At 41.8% G+C, this 19,150-nt stretch overlaps 1 protein-coding gene across 1 annotated transcript in view; it reads right to left on the bottom strand.

Moving 5' to 3' along the window:
• MYO10 (myosin X) overlaps positions 1–19,150 on the bottom strand; it is a 213,683-nt gene that overhangs the window by 79,054 nt on the left and 115,479 nt on the right. Inside the window, 7 exon segments of the mRNA XM_082380348.1 lie at positions 741–887; positions 1,833–1,951; positions 3,277–3,406; positions 11,534–11,637; positions 12,223–12,328; positions 12,936–13,053; positions 14,460–14,594. Of these exon segments, the coding sequence (XP_082236474.1) occupies positions 741–887; positions 1,833–1,951; positions 3,277–3,406; positions 11,534–11,637; positions 12,223–12,328; positions 12,936–13,053; positions 14,460–14,594 (859 nt within the window).

Genomic DNA, 19,150 nt, shown 5'->3' on the forward strand with positions numbered 1-19,150 from the left:
GAGCTACCATATGATCCTGCAGTCCCACTCCTGTGCATATACCCAGAGAAAACCATAATTCAAAAAGATACATGCACCCCAATGTTCACTGCAGCACTATGTATAATAGCCAGGACATGGAAGCAACCTATGTGTCCATCGACAGAGGAATGGATAAAGAACACATGGTACATATATACAACAGAATATTACTCAGCCATAAAAAAAAATGAAATAATGACATTTGCAGCAACATGGATGGACCTAGAGATTGTCATACTGAGTGAAGTAAGTCAGACAGAGAAAGACAAATATCATATGATATCACTTATATGTGGAATCTAAAAAAAAAAAATGGTACAAATGAACTTATCTACAAAACAGAAATAGTCATAGATGTAGAAAACAATCTTATGGTAACCATGGGGGAAAGGGGGGGAAGGATAAATTGGGAGATTGGGATTGACATATACACACTACTATATATAAAATAGATAACTAGTAAAGACCTACTGTAGGGCACAGGGAACACCACTCAATACTCTGTAATGACCTATATGGGAATCTAAAAAAGAGTGGATATATGTATATGTATAACTAATTCACTTTGCTGTACAGCAGAAACTAACACAACATTGTAAATCGACCATACTCCAATAAAACATTTTTTTAAAAAGGCAAAAAAAAAAATCTGCAGAGAAACATATCCATGTTCGTTTCAAGAGGTTTGCTTAAGATTATCCCACTCGTTGGAAGCATACCTCAAAGTTTTCAAATCCAAAGATGTCAAGGATGCCAACAGATTTGAAGTCATCTTTGCCTTTGATCCTGCTGTTGATCTTCTTGATCACCCACTCGAAGCAGCGTGCGTAAAGTGCCATGGCCAAGGAGTCCCTGCTGTCTACTGCCTGTGGGTTGAGGAGACAGGGCCACGGTGCCCAGATGACCCCAGGCAGCCCAGAAAGGCTAGTCCATCCCCGCCCCACTCGGGAGACACACTCACTCAACATCTAGCACCCCATGTCAAGTAAGCCAATACCATCTAGGCAAACACAGCTGTCTAAAGAAAGGGTAACCTGGAGCTTGCTTATTTACTTTACAGCAGGATTCACCAAGAATTCCTTGAAGTATCTGGCTTTCAAATTCAACTTTATACTGAGTTATAAGAAAGGATCTGAACCCGTAGCTACAAATTTTATCAGGTTTAAAACAATAATTAAGACCTGACCTCTCTCATTATCATCTTCTCATATTTTACTCTGTACACATAAAAGTTTTCTTCATGGAATGCTTAGCATTTTTACTTATCCAGTCAAGAAACAGCTATGAGATGGGCTAGCACATATAAGAGGCTCAAGGCAGTAGCAGAAGCAAAAATAAGTAATACAACATACTGTTGCACTGTTTTCATTAATAATAATAATAATTATTATTATTACAGCTAATGTTTAATTCTTACTCTGCACCAGTCATTAAGCATTTAGCATATATTTTTTTATTATCATCCTTACTAGAATCCTATGAATTAGGTATAATTATCCTTGTCTTACAGAGGAGGAAACTGAGGCACAGTGAATAAATTTCCCAAGAACAAAATATAATAAGCCGAAGAGGCAAGACTCAAACTTGGGAAATGTCCATCAGGCCCATTTCTCCTAATGACTCTGCTACACTGTCTCTAAGAAGACAACTGAACCACTTTGTCTATTCCCCTCAGTGTGGATGTCTTCTTTATTTTGATCCTGAGCCAAACTCATTCAAATGGTTCACTGCAGCTACTTATTCGAATCAAAGCCACAGATATGCAGATCCAGGAGCATCTTTAAAAGTTGCTTTGAGGGCCACACGCGTACCTGTTGAACGTTGAGAGGCGTAAGGATCTCCTCCCCCCGGAGGGACATGGATCTCTGGGTCAAGGCGTCTGTGAGCTGTGCCGGGTCCAGCCCAAGTAACTCTGCAGACCTGCCCAAGGCTGGGGAGGAAGAACAAGGCAAACGTGGACACACAGGCCATGGGACCCCGAATGGGTGCAAAGCCAACTCCACAGAGCGACACAGTAAAGCAGAGAATATTCCTAAGTCCCTCAGGCGAGACCTATAGGACACACGTTCTACTGGTAGGTTATTCACTCCTTTAATAAGTCTTAGGTTTACAGCAAAGAACCTGGTCCAAAGACCCTGAGGCGGGTTCCCCAAGACCCTCAAGAGGTTCGCAAGGTCATAACTATTTCAATAATAAGACTTAAGATGTTATTTGATTTTTCACTCTCATTCCCTCACCAGTATACAGAAGAATATTCCAGAAGCTACATGACATGAGGTAGCCCAACACACTAAAGGCAGAAGCAGGAGAATCCAGCTGTCCTCTGTTATATCAGATATTGTAAAAATTTACAAAATCGTTAGACAATGTCAGTCTTCACTGATTTGTTTTGGTTTGTTTTGGAAGATGGTCTTTCAAATAAAATAATGATATTTATTGTAATATATGCAATGGGTTTATTATGGTTATTTTAGAGCGAATTTATTTTTTTTAAACTGCCTCTGTTTTAATTTCTAATGCAGTAAACATCAACAGATATGACCCACAGGAACAAAAGCTCTTCAGAATTCTCTGTGATTTTAAAGTTATTAAGAGGCACTGGGACCAAACGTTTGAGAATGACAGGCCTCAGCCCTGGGCAACTCTAGGGCTACTCTGAACTTCAACTCATCCAATTCCCAGCCTCCACGCCCTTATCCACTGCGTCTATCAGAAAAGTTTAAAAAATAAATCACTCTAGGAAGATAACTGATATTGTTATGTGTATATTAACTCAATCTTGACAACACGTCTCTGTCGTGTGCTTCACAGATGAGAAGTCACAAGTATTGAAGGGATAAGTAACCCGAGGAAACAGCTTGTGGCAGAGCTGGGCTACGAACCAATCACTCTGGCTTGAAAACTAATGGTCTTAACCATTCCACTATGGCAGCCTTCAATAACCATGAATAGCTACGGCAACACTTATGCCTGATTCATAACATTTCTCCTACATCCAATTCTTGTCGCTCCTATTTCTTCTTATTGGGCCCGCTGTCCTTCTTTCTTAGTAAACTTGAGAACACAGCCAGTAATCACTTGTCAGATGCTTTGACCCTTTATTAGCTGACCGTTCACATCAGATACAAAGTTCTGTAGCTCTTACTCAAGGGCTCGAAAAATTTTTTCTGTTAAAGGCCAGATAGTAAGGATTTTAGATCTATGTTTCCTATGAGGCAAAAGTCAAGGAAGTAAAGGCGGGAGGAGCAATCTTACCTGTTTTGAAGGAAACTTGTGCTCCACCAGCAGTGATAAATTCTATGTTCCCAAGATGTAATATACCAGCAAGCAACCTCAAAACTTCCCGAACTTCTTCCTTGCTAAACTGCATTACCTCCATTGCCATCTAGAAGAAAATAAGGTATTTAATTTTTAATCTGTTTTCATACTAAAGAAAATGAAAAATGCTCATTACTCAGTAAAGTTATTAAGTATTATTCTCAAGGCAAGAAAGCAAGAAATAGATGTATGCCCCCTTTTTTTAAAGATTTTTTAAAAATTTATTAATTAATTCATTTATTTTTGGCTGCGTTGGGTCTTTGTTGCTTCATGTGGGCTTTCTCTAGTTGCAGCAAGCGGGCTTCTCATTGCCGTGGCTTCTCTCGTTGCGGAGCACGGGAGCTAGGCACATGGGCTTCAGTAGTTGTGGCACGCAGGCTCAGTAGTTGTGGCTTGCGGGCTCTACAGCGCAGGCTCAGTAGTTGTGGTGCACGGGCTTAGTTGCTCCGGGGTGTGTGAGATCGTCCTGGAGCAGGGCTCGAACCTGTGTCCCCTGCATTGGCAGGCAGATTCTTAACCACTGCGCCACCAGGGAAGTCCCGCCCCCTCACTTTTAAATGATAAAGACTTTACACGGGTACACATAAAAGAAAAGCGTGACATTAAGAAAGAATTGTAGAATACTTAGAGATAACCCAATCAGTAAGATAAAAGTAAATACCTGCTTTACATACAAGACTCCTATTTATGCCACAAAAGAATTACCCCAGAGTCACAGTAATGATGGTGACAAAGAAATACTTTTTCTACATGTATCAAAATGTAATGGAACATTTATTATTTTCCTACACATAAAAAATGGTGGTGGGGGGGATACTTCATGAGACTCCTCTAGTGTAAACTTTGGGGACTTGTCTTAATTTTAAAGGCAGTAGGTGGAATGAAATTCTCTATCAGGGGCTGGACAGATAGGAGAGTCTACTGTTCCTTTTATAAGAGATGCTGACGGAAAACCTGAGTGGATCTAGATCTGTCTTCCCTGAACAGTCATCACATCGCTATTTTCCATTTCTCCAAAGGATTTTTCAAGTCTTATTTTGGCCTCTGGATACTAAATGGAAGTTAACATAATGCTGATTTGGGAAAAATAAAAATAAACAGGCACCTACAGGGGCTTTGTTCCCCAACAAGTATCTAAGCTGAAGCCAGGCATCTTCTGAATCAGATCTAAGATTTGCTCATTTTCTCTTATGAGTTGGGAGCCATATTCTCACCAGAAAAAGAGCTAAATATCCCACCTGAAACACACACACACCGCACACACACGTGAACACACAACTGAGGACAGAATCGCTGGCTATACTGATGAACATAAGCTACAAAGAGAACTCGGACCCATAATTGTTACAATGACCACAGGAGATGGGGAAGAAGGAAGCCACACAGCCCTTTGAAGCCATAGAAACTGCAAAAGGAAATGACTGATTTTAAAATGTGAAGAGTTTAATTTCTTTACAAGGAAAAAAACAAAGCCAGAAACAAAGGGCAAAAACAACAGACAGGGAAACAGAATTAAAAGAAAAAAATTGTAAAGCAAGGAGCAATAGCTATATTAAGAGACACATGAGCAATGAAAATAAAATAGGCACTTCTTGTAAGAGGAAATGCAAATCCACAGAGAAATGTTTTCCTTCCTAGAAATCCAACATGCACAAATTGAAGAAAATGAGATAACTTCTATTAAATTAGCAAAAATTTTTCTGAATGATAAAATGGGTGAAAGTGAGGTATATATGCACTGGTCACTGGTAGTATAAGTTAGTATAATCTTTTTGGAAAACAAGATTATGGGGCAGCACTGTGCTGGGCCACATATGTACATAATCTTATAATGTTCAGAGAGGTTACTTAACTTTCTCAGGGTTACACAACCAAGATTCAAAGTCAGGCCTGATGAACCCAAAGTCTAGGAACTTACTGTCTATCCAGCTCTATGATTTTTTCTTTTTATGTCCTTAGAAAGTCCATCTCCTGTGTAATCTCCCTTCACTGCAACACTGGAGATTTGTTCTGGGAAAATCTCAACAGGAAAGAAAGTTTTGTAAACTATTCACTACAGTGTTTTCTTAACAACACTTTCAGAGAGAAAAAAAAATCTAGCTCTCCTACAATCAGACAAGTCCAATATAGCAAATGAACTTGTTAGAACAGTATATAGTTTTTAAAGGAAATTATGAACATTATATAGAAACGATATTTATGATAGCTGTATACAAAAAGTAAAAAATTATTTTTGTAACTAATTTTTTCAAGAAAATCATCTGGGAAGAAAATCTACAAAATTAAAAATAGTTGCCATGTTACTGCTGGTAGGTTAATGGACACTGCATTCGATGATGTCTTTTAATGTTGTTGACACGTTTTTACTGTAACAAACAAGTCTCTTAATGGATGAATGGGTAAATAGATTGCTGTCTATTAAGTGGAATACTACTCACCAGAAAAAGAAAGAATTGAGTGATGTGTGGTTTGGATGAGTGAAAGAAGCTAGACACAGGAAAATAGATTCTGTATGATTTCATTTACAGGAAACTCTAGAAAAGACACACTTTCCTAGGTTTCCTAGGGCCGGGGCTGGGGCTGGGATTGTCTAGGAAGGGGGACAAGCAACTTTTAGGGTGTAGAACTGTCCTTTGGTTTGACTGTGGTTGTGGGTATATGGGTGCATAAATTAAAAATTCACTTTATACACTTTCCATGAGGGCATTTTATTATAGGTACATTATAACGCAATAAAATTGACTACAAAAAATTAAAAGACAATGCATTGTTTAACCAAGGTAGAGAAGACTATCATTTCATGGGTACAGACAGAAACTGACACAAAGAAGAGGAACTATTAGCCTAGTGCTTATCAATCTTTAAAAGCCTATGGGAAAATAATTATTCAAATTTACTTATTCTAAAAGCAAAGAAATATGGCTAAGAAATACAGATTATTTATTATGCTCAAGACTTTTAAAACAGTGGTAAGGACCAAATCAGACCTCAGCAAAATAATTATAAAGCACCTATGCTGTGAAAAAGTTAATATTTTCCCTTTCTATGACTAAAGTTTTCCTCATGTATCACAAGACATATTCAACACTAATTTATAAAAATTTTCTAAGCTCATTTTCGGATGACCACAGAAATGAAAATTTGCAGTTTAAGTCACCTGCCTGGACTCTATATAACACTAAAGAAGTAATATCTTCCATAGACTCGTGGTTGCCATGGGTGGGGGGAAGGGGGGAGGGCGTGGGGGAGGGTTGGAGTGGGAGCTTGGGATTAGTAGATACAAACTAATAGATAAACAAGGTCCTACTGTACAGCACAGGGAACCATCTTCAATACCCTGTAATAAACCATAATGGAAAACACAAAAAAGAATATATTATATATGTACAACTGAATCACTTTGCTGTACACCAGAAACTAACACAACATTGTAAATCAACTACACTTCAACTAAAAAAAAAAAATCTCCTCTATACCTGTGTTAAAAAAAAAAAAAAAAAAAGATCTTCAAAACATTAGTTCCCAGTAGCAGACAATATCAAACTGTAGAATGAAAAATATCAAAAGATAATCTGTGAAAAAAATTCTTGGTTAAGTTCTGAAAATATATACAAAGATTACATATGGAGATATGAAAGCAAGTGAATAAAATGGGCTCACTGTATGAACAAATTTGTGACTTCTTCACTTTCAAGTTTAACTCTAAGCGAATTAGTTAATTAGTTAGGAGTGGGGTGACAAGTGGCAACTGCATTAATCAGACCATGGGGTAATTTAATGGCTGCAAACAATTATCGCCAGCGTGGGCACAGTGGCTAAACCCGCCAGCAAGAGTCTCCACTCATTGTCTCCTACTGTCCTATTTACAGTCTTTTTAGTAGCAATCTCCACCCCTTTGGCAAGAGTAGCCCCTTTAAGCCTTCTTTTTTAAAAAAATTTTTATTGAAATATAGTAGGTTTACACTGTTGTTAAGCCTTTATCTTTTCTCAGCAATATGGCTCAAGACTCAAAAAAAACCCCTGGGAAATTCTCAGCACAGTTCAGAAGCGCTAAATGGCAATTTAGTTAAAAAACTGGCACAAAGTTATACAAAATGTTTTCAATAAAGTCTTTATTAAGCACATAGAAAACAGGTGACTGTGAAGGTGTGTGCCTGGCGGGGTGGTGACGACAAATACATGATAGAATCCCAACCGCTAAGGACGAAAGGAAGGAAGGCAGGCTTTTCACGCTAGAAACAAATAGGGAAGAGGGACGGATTTCAGGTCCAAAAGATACATCCACTCAGGGTCTCAGCGGTGAGGTGGGGAGTGCCATCCAAGGGAGCCAAGGGACCTCAGGTGAGTCGTGAACAAGTGAAATGAATAAAATGGTGGGGGGGAGGCTTGTTCTGGGCACAGTAAATCACAAGTTAAGTTCTTTGGTAATTCATTGTGTAATTTTCTATTAGGAAAGATGATGTTATTTTATAATATAAAATTTGCTTCTACTCCCATATTGTCCAACACTGAACGAGACTGGGGTTTTTTAATTTTTTAAATTTTATTATTATCTTTTAAATTTATTTTATTTATTTTATCTTTGGCTGAGTTGGGTCTTCGTTGCTCCGCGCAGACTTTCTCTAGGTGAGCGGGGGCTACTCTTTGTTGCGGTGCACAGGCTTCTCATTGCGGTGGCTTCTCTTTGTTGTGGAGCATGGGCTCTAGGCGCGCGGGCTTCAGTGGTTGTGGCATGTGGGCTCAGTAGTTGTGGCTCGTGGGCTCTAGAGCACAGGCTCAGTAGTTGTGGCGCATGGGCTTAGTTGCTCCGCGGCATGTGGGATCTTCCTGGACCAGGGCTCAAACCCGTGTCCCCTGCATTGGCAGGCGGATTCTCAACCACTGTGCCACCAGGGAAGCCCGGAAGGCGGATTCTTAACCGCGCGCCACCAGGGAAGCCCGAGACTGAAGTTTTAACTGTGGCAAAACTGAGATATAAAGCCAGCCCTTTATTATTTATTTTTAATTTTTATTGGGGTATAGTTGATTTACAATGTTGTGTTAGTTTAGGTGTACAGCAAAGTGAATCAGTTATATGTATACATATACCCACTCTTTTTTAGATTCTTTTCCCATATAGGCCATTACAGAGTACTGAGTAGAGTGCCCTGTGCTATACAGTAGGTCCTTATTAGTTATCTATTTTATATATAGTAGTGTGTATATGTCAATCCCAATCTCCCAATTTATCCCTCCCCCCAACATGCCCTGGTAACCATAAGTTTATTTTCTACATCTGTAACTCTATTTCTGTTTTGTAGATAAGTTCATTTGCAGCCTTTTTTAAGATTCCACATATAAGCGATATCATGTGGTATTTGTCTTTCTCTGTCTGACTTACTTCACTCAGTATGACAACCTCTAGGTCCATCCATGTTGCTGTGAATGGCATTATATTGTTCTTTTTTTATGGCTGAGAGCCCTTTAAATCTTTATAATATCTGACTCACGAGGAGTCAACTTATGGATGCATGGACTCACACCATCAAAAATCCATGGGTACACCCAGCAAGACCTAAATGGTCAGGAAACCCCAGTCCTGGTCCATGGCCAGGCATGCCATTAACATTCAATATTTGTGGAGTCAAAGAATGAAGAGATTATCACTCATCAAAGACTCTTGTTACTCCCCCACGCATTTCATCAGCCACCATTCTGGTGTGTCAAACACAGGCAGTAAAAATAAATTAGTTGCTACTACTGACTTGAAATAGCTTCATCCTGACTCAACAATTTATAGTGCAACTTGGAAGGCTGCGGAAAAAATGGCTATGAAATTTAGCATATGTTCACCATCTCTGCCCCTGGAAAAACTAGGTTCCTTAAAATGGCTCAGGATCCCTCACAGGTACATATTTATATTAATGTCAGTTGGTATCAATAAGGAATTCTAAAAATACATGAATTCTTAATGAAATAAGCAAAATTCTTAAAAGGTCCTATTGCCAGAGTATACTGACATTAAAGTTGATAAAAAGGAATAATGGGTTTTTTTTTTAGTAGCTGAAAATACCAGAGGTGACATTTTCATATGTAATTCACAGAAACAATCTCTCTCCGTTAACATTTTAACACATTCTTCAAACAAATGTCCTTGAGTCCCAATAGAATGTGGTCTCTTCCCTTCCTTTAATCTCAAAACCTCTGGGAAAAGGAGCTTTATGGAATTAAAGTATGAAGATACAAATTTAAATGGTATTTGATTTTGGAAAGAAATAAAGACAAATTACATGATAAAACAACATAGCATAGTCTATTATGCTAATAATAGCATAATCTATCCCAATTGTCTTTATTTCTTCAGCAGAATGTAGGGATTATATATATGGACACTAAAAAGTAACTGCAAAGTAAATATTTAAGAATCTATAAATAGAATTCTTATAAGTCTGTTGTGTACATTCATTATGTCAATTTCACGTGTAAATTTTTCTTCCTTTCTAGATGACATGTCCTTTCATAGTAGGACCAAATTTCAAATGCCAAAACCTATCATTTCAATTTAAAAATAAAAGCTAGCAATCACTGAAAACAGGCCAAGCTCCACAAGCTTCCTTATAGCTACGAGAAAGAGCAAACAACTGTGAATCAGAAAACAATGCCCCAAGAGGAAGCCATCAGAGTACCCTCTCTCCAGGCACTCCCAGGACGAGGGAGGGCCTCCCTGCCCACTGGCTCACTGTGGCCAGTGAGCTAGTCAGTATGGCCCTGCAGTGACACTGCAACTTGAATAATTGGGAGTCTGTCTACCACTGCAAACAACCACCTTCCATCACAAAGTAAATGGAGAAAGCTCGTGTAGTTAAAGAAGTCCAGGGCGCCAAAATAAAATTGAGAAAGAAAATTTTCAATACTTAAACATCTCTTGAAGTCCAATTTGCAGGGCCAAATCCTATGCCGCCTAGGGTAGGTACACAGCAAAAGGTGCTGTCAGCGGGAGGCTTTTTGTTAATAGGATGAAGGAATGAGAGATGACAGAGACACCTCTCTATGTTATAAATGGCAGAATGCGACATCTTTAAAAGAAAGGCTGAGGGGAAGATGATCACGATATTATAGCCTCGTCTGTTTTTAATTTCATTTTCAGTTTAAGGATACATACATTAGATGTGGGGAAATGATGTGTGATATATATCCATTTAAAAATATACTTGGATTCCATTCCAAGAGGCATTCTTATGAACACTCTAGAAAAGTAAGTGGGGATATAGAACCAAGTCGTCGACAACAACTAGAAAGACAAATCTGGGTGCAAGTAAAGCAGTGACTACCTACCTGCCTCCTGGTTAGAGTGTGGGATTTGGAGTTAGTTAGACTGTGTCTAGATACAGGCTCTATTAGGTGCTGTGTGTGGTTAGACTGGTCACCAACCTCTCTGAGTCACAGAACATAGACAACCATAGTTCTACCCTCACAGGGTCGTTAGAAGCAGAGAGATGGTAAGTCCACAGAGTAGGCGCTCAGTCGGTGTTAGCTACATTTATGATGAATCAGTTCTAGATCCGCTGACTCCAAATGCTGAACTAACAACTCTGGCAAAGGAACTGAGACCATGCTGATGAAATCTACCAGCCCCACTCAATCAGGCGGGGCTGTTAATAATGCTCGATGACCAGGCTTCCTAAATGCAGTCACTTTATAACAAAGTCCCGGGAAATTTGAGAACTGCAGGAAACCGCACAGGTCCACACTGCAGAGTCTTAAAATGATCACTTCTGTGTGATCAGAATCGGTTACCAGAATAAGTCTATGACAACAGGATGAGACCCGAACAGTCACCTGGTCTAATTGTTGACAGATTTCTTTTCAACTGCAGAACCAATTATTCAAAAAACTTTTTAATTGTAAGCCCCGAAACAGAGGATCTGCTTGCTCCAGTCCCAAACCTGTGATTTTTTTTGTTTTGCTTTTCTGACCGCTATTCCAAGCCAACCACCCATCTGTCCTGAATGTCAGACATTCACCCATCTTCTAAAGAGAGAGGATTCCCTTCCATGACTTGGAACAAGAAGAAAGGACCTATTCTCGCACAGCAGTACAAATGTGATTTCTTTTTTTATTAAAAAAAATTTTTTGAAGCAGAAATGAAAGCTGTCACTTTCTTTTTTTCTTATTTTGGTCACCTTTAATAAAGGAAAATAGGAAAGTAACTTACAATAACTTCCCTAAAGGATTCCTGGTCACTGATTGTCTTATCTCCTACACATCCAGATTGATTCAAGTAGTGGTAGTTTTCTGGCACAGATAAATAAAATTCTTCTACAAAAAGAAAAAGAAAAACACAACATCAGTATTTGGCCAGGGTAAGACATAATTTAAAAGAGTTTTCACTTTGCAACTTTATTTTTTAAAGTACAAAAATAATTCTATGCTCCTAATGGTCCACTATTAAGATTAAAACATTCTCTCTTAATCATCATCTAGGGAAAATAGAATTATTAAATTCGATGGGATGAAGAAAATGTTACTGAAAAAGTAACTGATGAGGATCCTGTGTTGACTGGTGTTTTAAAAATCAAATGTTTAGAAATTAGCGTTATTTGGGTGTGACTTAAAAGTAAAACCAGTTGTAATACATTATGTATTTTTCACAAATATTCTTTAAATCAGAAAAGAACGAAGATTCCAAAACAAACCAAAAGAATTCACAATTTCTCTATTGATGATTTTCCCCCTACGTTATCTGGCTCTAAATGAACGCAGTGTCTTTGGTCATCTCACACATTTCGTTTCAATTGGTGGAAGAGCAACAAAGTCCAAACAGATGTCTCCTCATTCACAGATGGGTTTAAAGGCAAAATGAGCTGCTAGCGCGTATGTCTCTGCAGCTGTCCCATCACTCACCTTTCTCTTCATGCTCTAGCCCTGCCAGCAGCGCATAGAATATGTGATAATTCCTTTCCCCGGGATTTTGCCTTACTACTCGGTTCTGTGAAGAGAAATCAGATTTCTGTTCAGAGATGTTTCCTCTGCTTAATGACCATGAGCCAGTAATTGCCGAAAACAGTTATTGTGAGAGAAAATGTGAATTAAATCACGTTTACTTACTTTTTCTAATAAATCTTCATGTGAAAAGCAATGGCAAGTCAAGGAACAAAACAAGGATACAGGAGGCTCAATTAGTCTTTCGTTTTCTATTCTTTGTTGCCCAAGTAATTACAATTTCCTGTGTCTTGGACATTGAGACTTCTGGTGTAAAAGGTAAGCAAACAGAACAGACTGTTTCATCAAAATCCAATTTCAGACATGACACACGTACCCAGGAAGTATCACACTAGTTAAAGAATTGATTTCAAACAACAAGTATATGATGTTTGGTTAGGAGTCCAAATTTGCAGATTAGGGACATGATATCAGAACTTCCCCAAAGAAAGATGGTTCCTTATCTCCTAGGATAATTAACAGGTCAAGCACAGTAATACTGGAGAAGTAACTAGGTAGAACCAGAAAGAAATGTTTCATATCCTATATCGGTCCTTAGGATAAGCAAGAACAGTTTCCACTAGAAAGTCATAGTACTATAGACCAAAAGCTAAACGAAACAGGATACAATCTACGATTCTCCCGCCCTGGATATTTCCCTTCTGGCAGATGTTCAGCTGAACAAACTTCCCGAAGCGACTAGAGTTGTTGTTATACACAGTCTTGGCGTTGCCGAAGGCTTCCATGATGGGGCTGTGAAAGAAGCCAGGACAGCAGCGAGTGTTAATTAGGGTCCATCTAAAACTGGCAACGACAGTCCTCACCGATGGCAAAGCAGACAACTGCAAGAAAAATCTGAAATCAAAGGGACTAATGGCCATCATGTTTATTTACACAAGAGCCAGATTTTCCCAGCACTTGCTGAAATGGGTTTATAATGCGCATCCATCTCGGGGCAGAGAACTCGCAGCTGGGTGTGCGGGCAGAGGATGCTACAGAGAGTCAAGGAGACCACGATGGCTGGTCCCCATACAGATTAGCCTATATACGCGAGCCAGGGGTTGCACAGGAAAAGCCCCCACTTGAATTCTAGGAAGTGAAAAAGTCCCAGCCCTGGAAATTTCACCCATTTGTTGTATGTCTCGGGGGAACATACAACTTCCTTGGGTCTCCTCCGACTGTAAAATGTGGTCAGACTAGGTCAGGGGTCAGCCATCTTTTTCTGTAGAGGATCAAACAGTAAATACTTTTGGTTTTGTGGGCCATGTGGCCTCTGATGCAGCTACTCAGCTCTGCCACTAGAGCTCGAAAGCAGCTGTAAACAATACACAAACGAGGGTATCTGTGTTCCTATAAAGTTTTATTTATCAAAACAGGCCGAAGGAGGAAGATGAAAACGGTCTAGAGACGGATGGTGGTGATCGCTGCACAACAATGTGAATGTACTTCACGCCACTAAGCTGTACACCGAAAAATATTGAAAGTTATACATTTTTTGTTATGTGTATTTTAGCACAATTTAAAAAATAAATTTTGAAGGCTAAAAAAAACAAAACCCAAACAGGCTGCAGGATACCGGCGTCAGGCTGAAGTTTGCTGACTCCTGGACTAATTTCTAAGTAATAGGACCTGTAAAGTCCCTACTGGTTCTAAAACCTTACAAGGCACCAATCAGACACAGGGCAATTACATATTTTAATTAGAATTTCAGAGGCTACTGCACCATGGCCCTCTTTCAAAGCTCTGAGGTCACTGCCATTGATGTGGCATTGTTCTGCAACATGAGAGGCTATATAGCGCCATTGCGCTCATAAGATGCCTCCAAAGATTTGACCACCAAGCCCTCTGTGATGTGGTGGACGGAGGCTGGAATTTCTGCCGATAACGAGGCCTCCCAACAGCCAGTCAAGGGCTGCCAGGTAAGAGGCAGCTGCAGAATGTGCCTCTCACTCAGTCACCAACTCAAACGTGGTGCAGCGATGGGGGCTCGGGTCATTAGACCTGTGTGTGTATGGAGACTTTTCCTTGAGGAATCGTGAAAGCCAAGTCAAGAAAAAGAGAAGAGAGCACCCCGAGTTTCAACTTCTTCCTTAAATAAGCCAAACGGTGAGGAAAGTGAATCCTATTAGTTGGAAACGAGAAACACGATGGCCAAATACCTGCTCTCAAGAATGGCTTGTTCAACGCACGACGTCTTCTCCTTCGAGGACAAGTCCAGAGACTGCTGACTGATGGCTGATAAAAACTTGAGGATCAACTTAGTGCTTTCGGTCTTACCTGCCCCGCTTTCACCACTGAAAGACAACATGCAGAAATTTGTGCTTCTAATTAAACAAAAAACAAAACCCCCCAGTTTGGCCAGTATCAGTCCAATTTGTCCACAGAACAACTTTTCTTTTGAATTTTATTTTAATTATTTTTTTATACAGCAGGTTCTTATTAGTTATCCATTTTACACACATCAGTGTATACATGTCAATCCCAATCTCCCAGTTCATCCCACCACCACCACCCGCCTCCGCTTTCCCCCCTTGGTGTCCATACGTTTGTTCTCTGCATCTGTGTCTTTATTTCTGCCCTGCAAACCGGTTCATCTGTGCCATTTTTCTAGGCTCCACATGTATGCGTTAATATACACTATTTGCTTTTCTCTTTCTGACGTACCTCACTCTGTACAACTCTTGAACAGTGGGAAAGAGCTCAAAGTGCTAAGTTACTGAGAAGAGTCCCTCCTCCTGCCAGCTGCGTGGCCTCTGTGTTGCCAATGACTCCCTCAGCCTAAGCAGAAGGTACCACCTTCACGAGGCTCAGGTAATAAGAGGGACAGTGCCTTTCGTGGCAGCTAAGCTCTGCAAAGGCCGGGATTGGTGTTTTGTTCACTAAAGTGTCACAGACCCCTCAACAGTGCCTGGCTGGCGGCAGACACCTAGTAAGCATGTGTTAAATGAATGAACATGTTAGTGGTAACTTTCTGGTAAATACGCACAAAAATGCAATCATTCATGAATACTGAGGGGACAAGGGAATGACCCTGCAGGTACCCGACCCACACTTGGGCACTTTATTCCCATAATAATCCCATGAGGCAGGCGGCGGCTAAGGGCCCGGCTCAGAATTGAACAGCAGGTCTGTCAGCAGCCAGCGTCCTGCAGAGGTGCTGCTTCGGCGATGATTAACGAAAAGTGAACAAAGCAACCTCGGGGCGCTGGGGCTGGGGAGAGTGAGGGGCGAGGCAAATGAGAGGAGTTAATGGGATCTGAGCTGTGTCATAAAGGGTCGGCAAACGTCAGCCAGGCAAAGAGGAAAGCGGAAGGATTCGGGGTCAGACGACCCTGCGAACGAAAGCCGAGAGGCCAGAGGAGCTGCGGGAGGCCTACAGGGGTGGGATTCTGGTCTGGTCAACTGGACCGAGACCAGAGGGGGCAGAAAAAGGGCAAAAGGATCGAGGTCGATGGTTCTGAGGCCACCACAGGAGACAGAAGGCAAAGGCCAAGCCCATCAAGGTCACCCATGAGGAACACAGCTCTGAGGTGGCGCTCCGGAAGGACTGCGGGTCCCTCAGGGAGACCAGCTGCTGTTATGATCTAGGCATGTGGTGGTCAGGCCATGGACAAGTACAACCACGCTGGAGATGAAAGGGAAGAGACGGAGATGAGAGATCTGGAAGGAGAGGCCCAATCAATTTTGTGCAAGGCACCTTACTCGGTACCGCAGGGAGAACAGAAGCAGTAAAAGGGCAAAGAACTTATGAGAAAAGTAAACCCACGGCATAAGTAACGGTACACGAACACCAACACTATCACGGGGTAGCAGGTTCACAACTGCTCAAGGGGGGAGATAAACAGATGAGGCCTCCACAGGTTCTAACGCAGCAGCCCCCGCTGAGTGTCAGGAGCTAGGAGGTTACGAAAGAGGAATTTTGCAGATAACACGGTGAATGATTAAGCACATGTAATAAAAGAGAGGAAATGACTCAGAGGTGGCACCGTCAGCGCCCCGCTGGATGCTGCAGGCCCAGGGGAATCTCCACTGATGGAGGCCAATCACGGTCATTCCATTCCCTGCGCAGGTGATACGGTGGTTGGCCGTGGGCAGGTGTCAGGATGCCAGCCAAAGAGACTTAACGTCAAGTGTGCTGAGGTTCCTGGGGAGGTATGCACGCGTGCGCGCACACACACACACACACACACACACAAAGAGACCAGACAGAACGTCCCTCTGGCTGCAGACGACAAATACTTGGGAATCCACAGCTATCTTGAGATCGGAAAGCAAAAGGCAAGACAATCAGAGAAGCACCCAGTGGGAGTGGCTGAACCCACAACCCTGACCCCGCCCCTGCCTTGCCGTCTGAGATAATCAAGGCCCACGCAAGTGACACCAGCTCTGGTGGGCTCTTCTGTTATCAGCAACCAGAATCTTCCCAGGGCGGGGCTGAGCATTCATCTCTGAGTATCTGGCACCTGCCTAGCCTGGGGGCTGGCACAGAGGAGACATTCAGCAAGGGGGCACTGGATGAGTAGCAGGAACTAAGAGAAAGTTGCAAGAAGAGATTTAAATAATTCTCGATACTTAAAAATATATATCCCATCTCTACCTAGCAGTTAAATTTTGTTAAAACAAACAAAACCGAAAGGGAGACGTTCTCTAGTTGTAACGTGTGAGGCAGAAGTCATGTTTTACACGGTCCCCAAACCCACCTCTGTATCCTCCAGCACTCAGAGGTGGATGGCACTTCAACCTCCCTTGCAGGAAGGGCAGCGATCGGTAACCAGGACCGAACGTGGCCAACTCAACAAGAAGGCGGCTGAACTGAGCAAGGGGGGTATCCGCTATTTCCACGTCGGGTGGCTAAACACCCTCATGGTCCTCTGGGCTTCCTGCCTTCCAGGTCTGCCATTTGGGTGCCCTCAGGGTGGCACATCTCCAAAACAAAGCGATGTGTGGCATAAAGTCAAGTCTCTCACCTTCCCACGTGGGGCTGTGAAACAGCAAGAAATAAGCCACTCCTGTGTTATGCCTCTGAGATTTGGGGGATGTTACAGCAATTAGCACAGCAATTAGCCTACTCTGATGAACACGGTAATAATACAGCCGTGGAGAAAAAGCTGTTCAAATTGGACAGCGGAGACTCGTCAAGAGTCAAGAAGAAAACCCAAGATGTGCATTGTCCTTCACCCGTCAAGGATACTGATCTACCTCCAGCTTCACCCCACTTTTTTTTCTCATTGTAGCAAATTTTCTTCAAGCATCTTCTTTAAGTACATCTTTTTTGATACGTAAGTAAAACTTGAAACAAAAATGAAACTCGGATTTGTACAACAGTAGTTCTCAAACTTGGCTGGACATGAGAATGACCCGCTGTGTCCCTGATCCGAACCTGTAAGGGTAGAACTCAGTCATCAGTATTTTAAAAAAATTTCCAGATGATTCTACTATGAAGTCAGGGTTGGGAAGTACTACTCCTGAGAGCAATTTCACAGAATTCAGATAGGATTGCACCAGGAGATGAAAAAGGTGACTGTATATACGAGGTTGTCGAAGTGTGGCATGAACAAGGCAAAGAATATAAACAACTCACAAATTGTTAAAACCCAGAAATATGCCAGATGTCCCCAGACATTAACATCAAGGTAACAGGACTCACTTTCATTTAACTCTCCTCTTCTTCCTCCCCTCCCCTGCCTGTGACTTTAACATTCCTCATGAAAACATTTACTGAGGGTCACAAAACGTGATCTTTAAAGCGATGGAGGAGCATCTCTGCAGGTTCCTTCCTTCCCGAAGGATCCATGTGCCTGCTGTGTGTCAGGGTGCACTGAGGGCTGGGAAAACGCTCCTGAAACAAATGGCCACGGACAGTATTTATGACCCAGCAGCAGCAGGAGATATCAAAGAATCACAAATTACAGTTAATGCTGTCAAGTATAAATCTCAGGGGATGGGAGGATTCATAATTTAGATGGAGGGCTCAGGTTCAGCGAAGGCCTTTCTGGGGCAATGACATTTAGACTGAAATGCAGAGACACGCACAGGAGTTAACTGGGTGAAAACTGAAGGACGGGGAAAGGAGGGGGGAGGGGAGGGAGATCCTCCCTTTCCTGCTTGAGGAAAGGGCTTGGAGCCTTGGGGAAAAGGGAGAGCAGCCTGCACGGCCAGTCGGGAAGGGAAGGGAAGGGGCTGGGGTCCCACTCAGAGGCCACTGCTTTCCAGTCAAGTATGGAACTGGTTCTTTTCAACAGGGGAGGGGAGAGAGGCTGGAGATGGAGTTTCATTGCCAATGGCCAGTGATTTAATCAATCGGTCAAGCCTATGTAATGAAGCCTCCATAACCCCAAAAGGACAGGGTTCAGAGAGCTTCTGGGTTGGTGCACACGTGAAGGTAGAGAGCAGCTCCCTGGAGGGGGCAGGGAAGCGCCTCCACCTTTCCCACACCATGCCGTGTGCACCTCTTCCATCTGGCGGTTCCTGAGTTATATCCTTTTATAGTACAGCGGTGATCTAGGAAGTAAAAATGTTTGAGTTCTGTGTGGTGCTCTAGCAAATTAATCAAACCCACGGAGCGGGTCGTTGGAAGCTCCAACCTAGAGCTGGTCGGTCAGAAGCACAGGTGACAACATGACTGGCATCTGAAGTGGAGAGAGTGGCAGTCTTGTAGGACTGAGCCCTTAACAACCTGGGGGATCTGACGCTGTCTCCTGGTGGAGTTAATTGCTTGGTGAACCCGCTTATACACGCTATGTGATAATACAGCATGTATATTATAGCATTATAATGGTATAATGACTAAGCATATACTCCTTTGCTTACCATACCACAGAACTATAAAGCCAGAATAAATTACATAATT

The sequence above is a fragment of the Balaenoptera borealis genome (assembly GCF_965194805.1).
Source record: "Balaenoptera borealis genome assembly, chromosome: 2".
Classification (NCBI taxonomy): domain Eukaryota; kingdom Metazoa; phylum Chordata; class Mammalia; order Artiodactyla; family Balaenopteridae; genus Balaenoptera; species Balaenoptera borealis.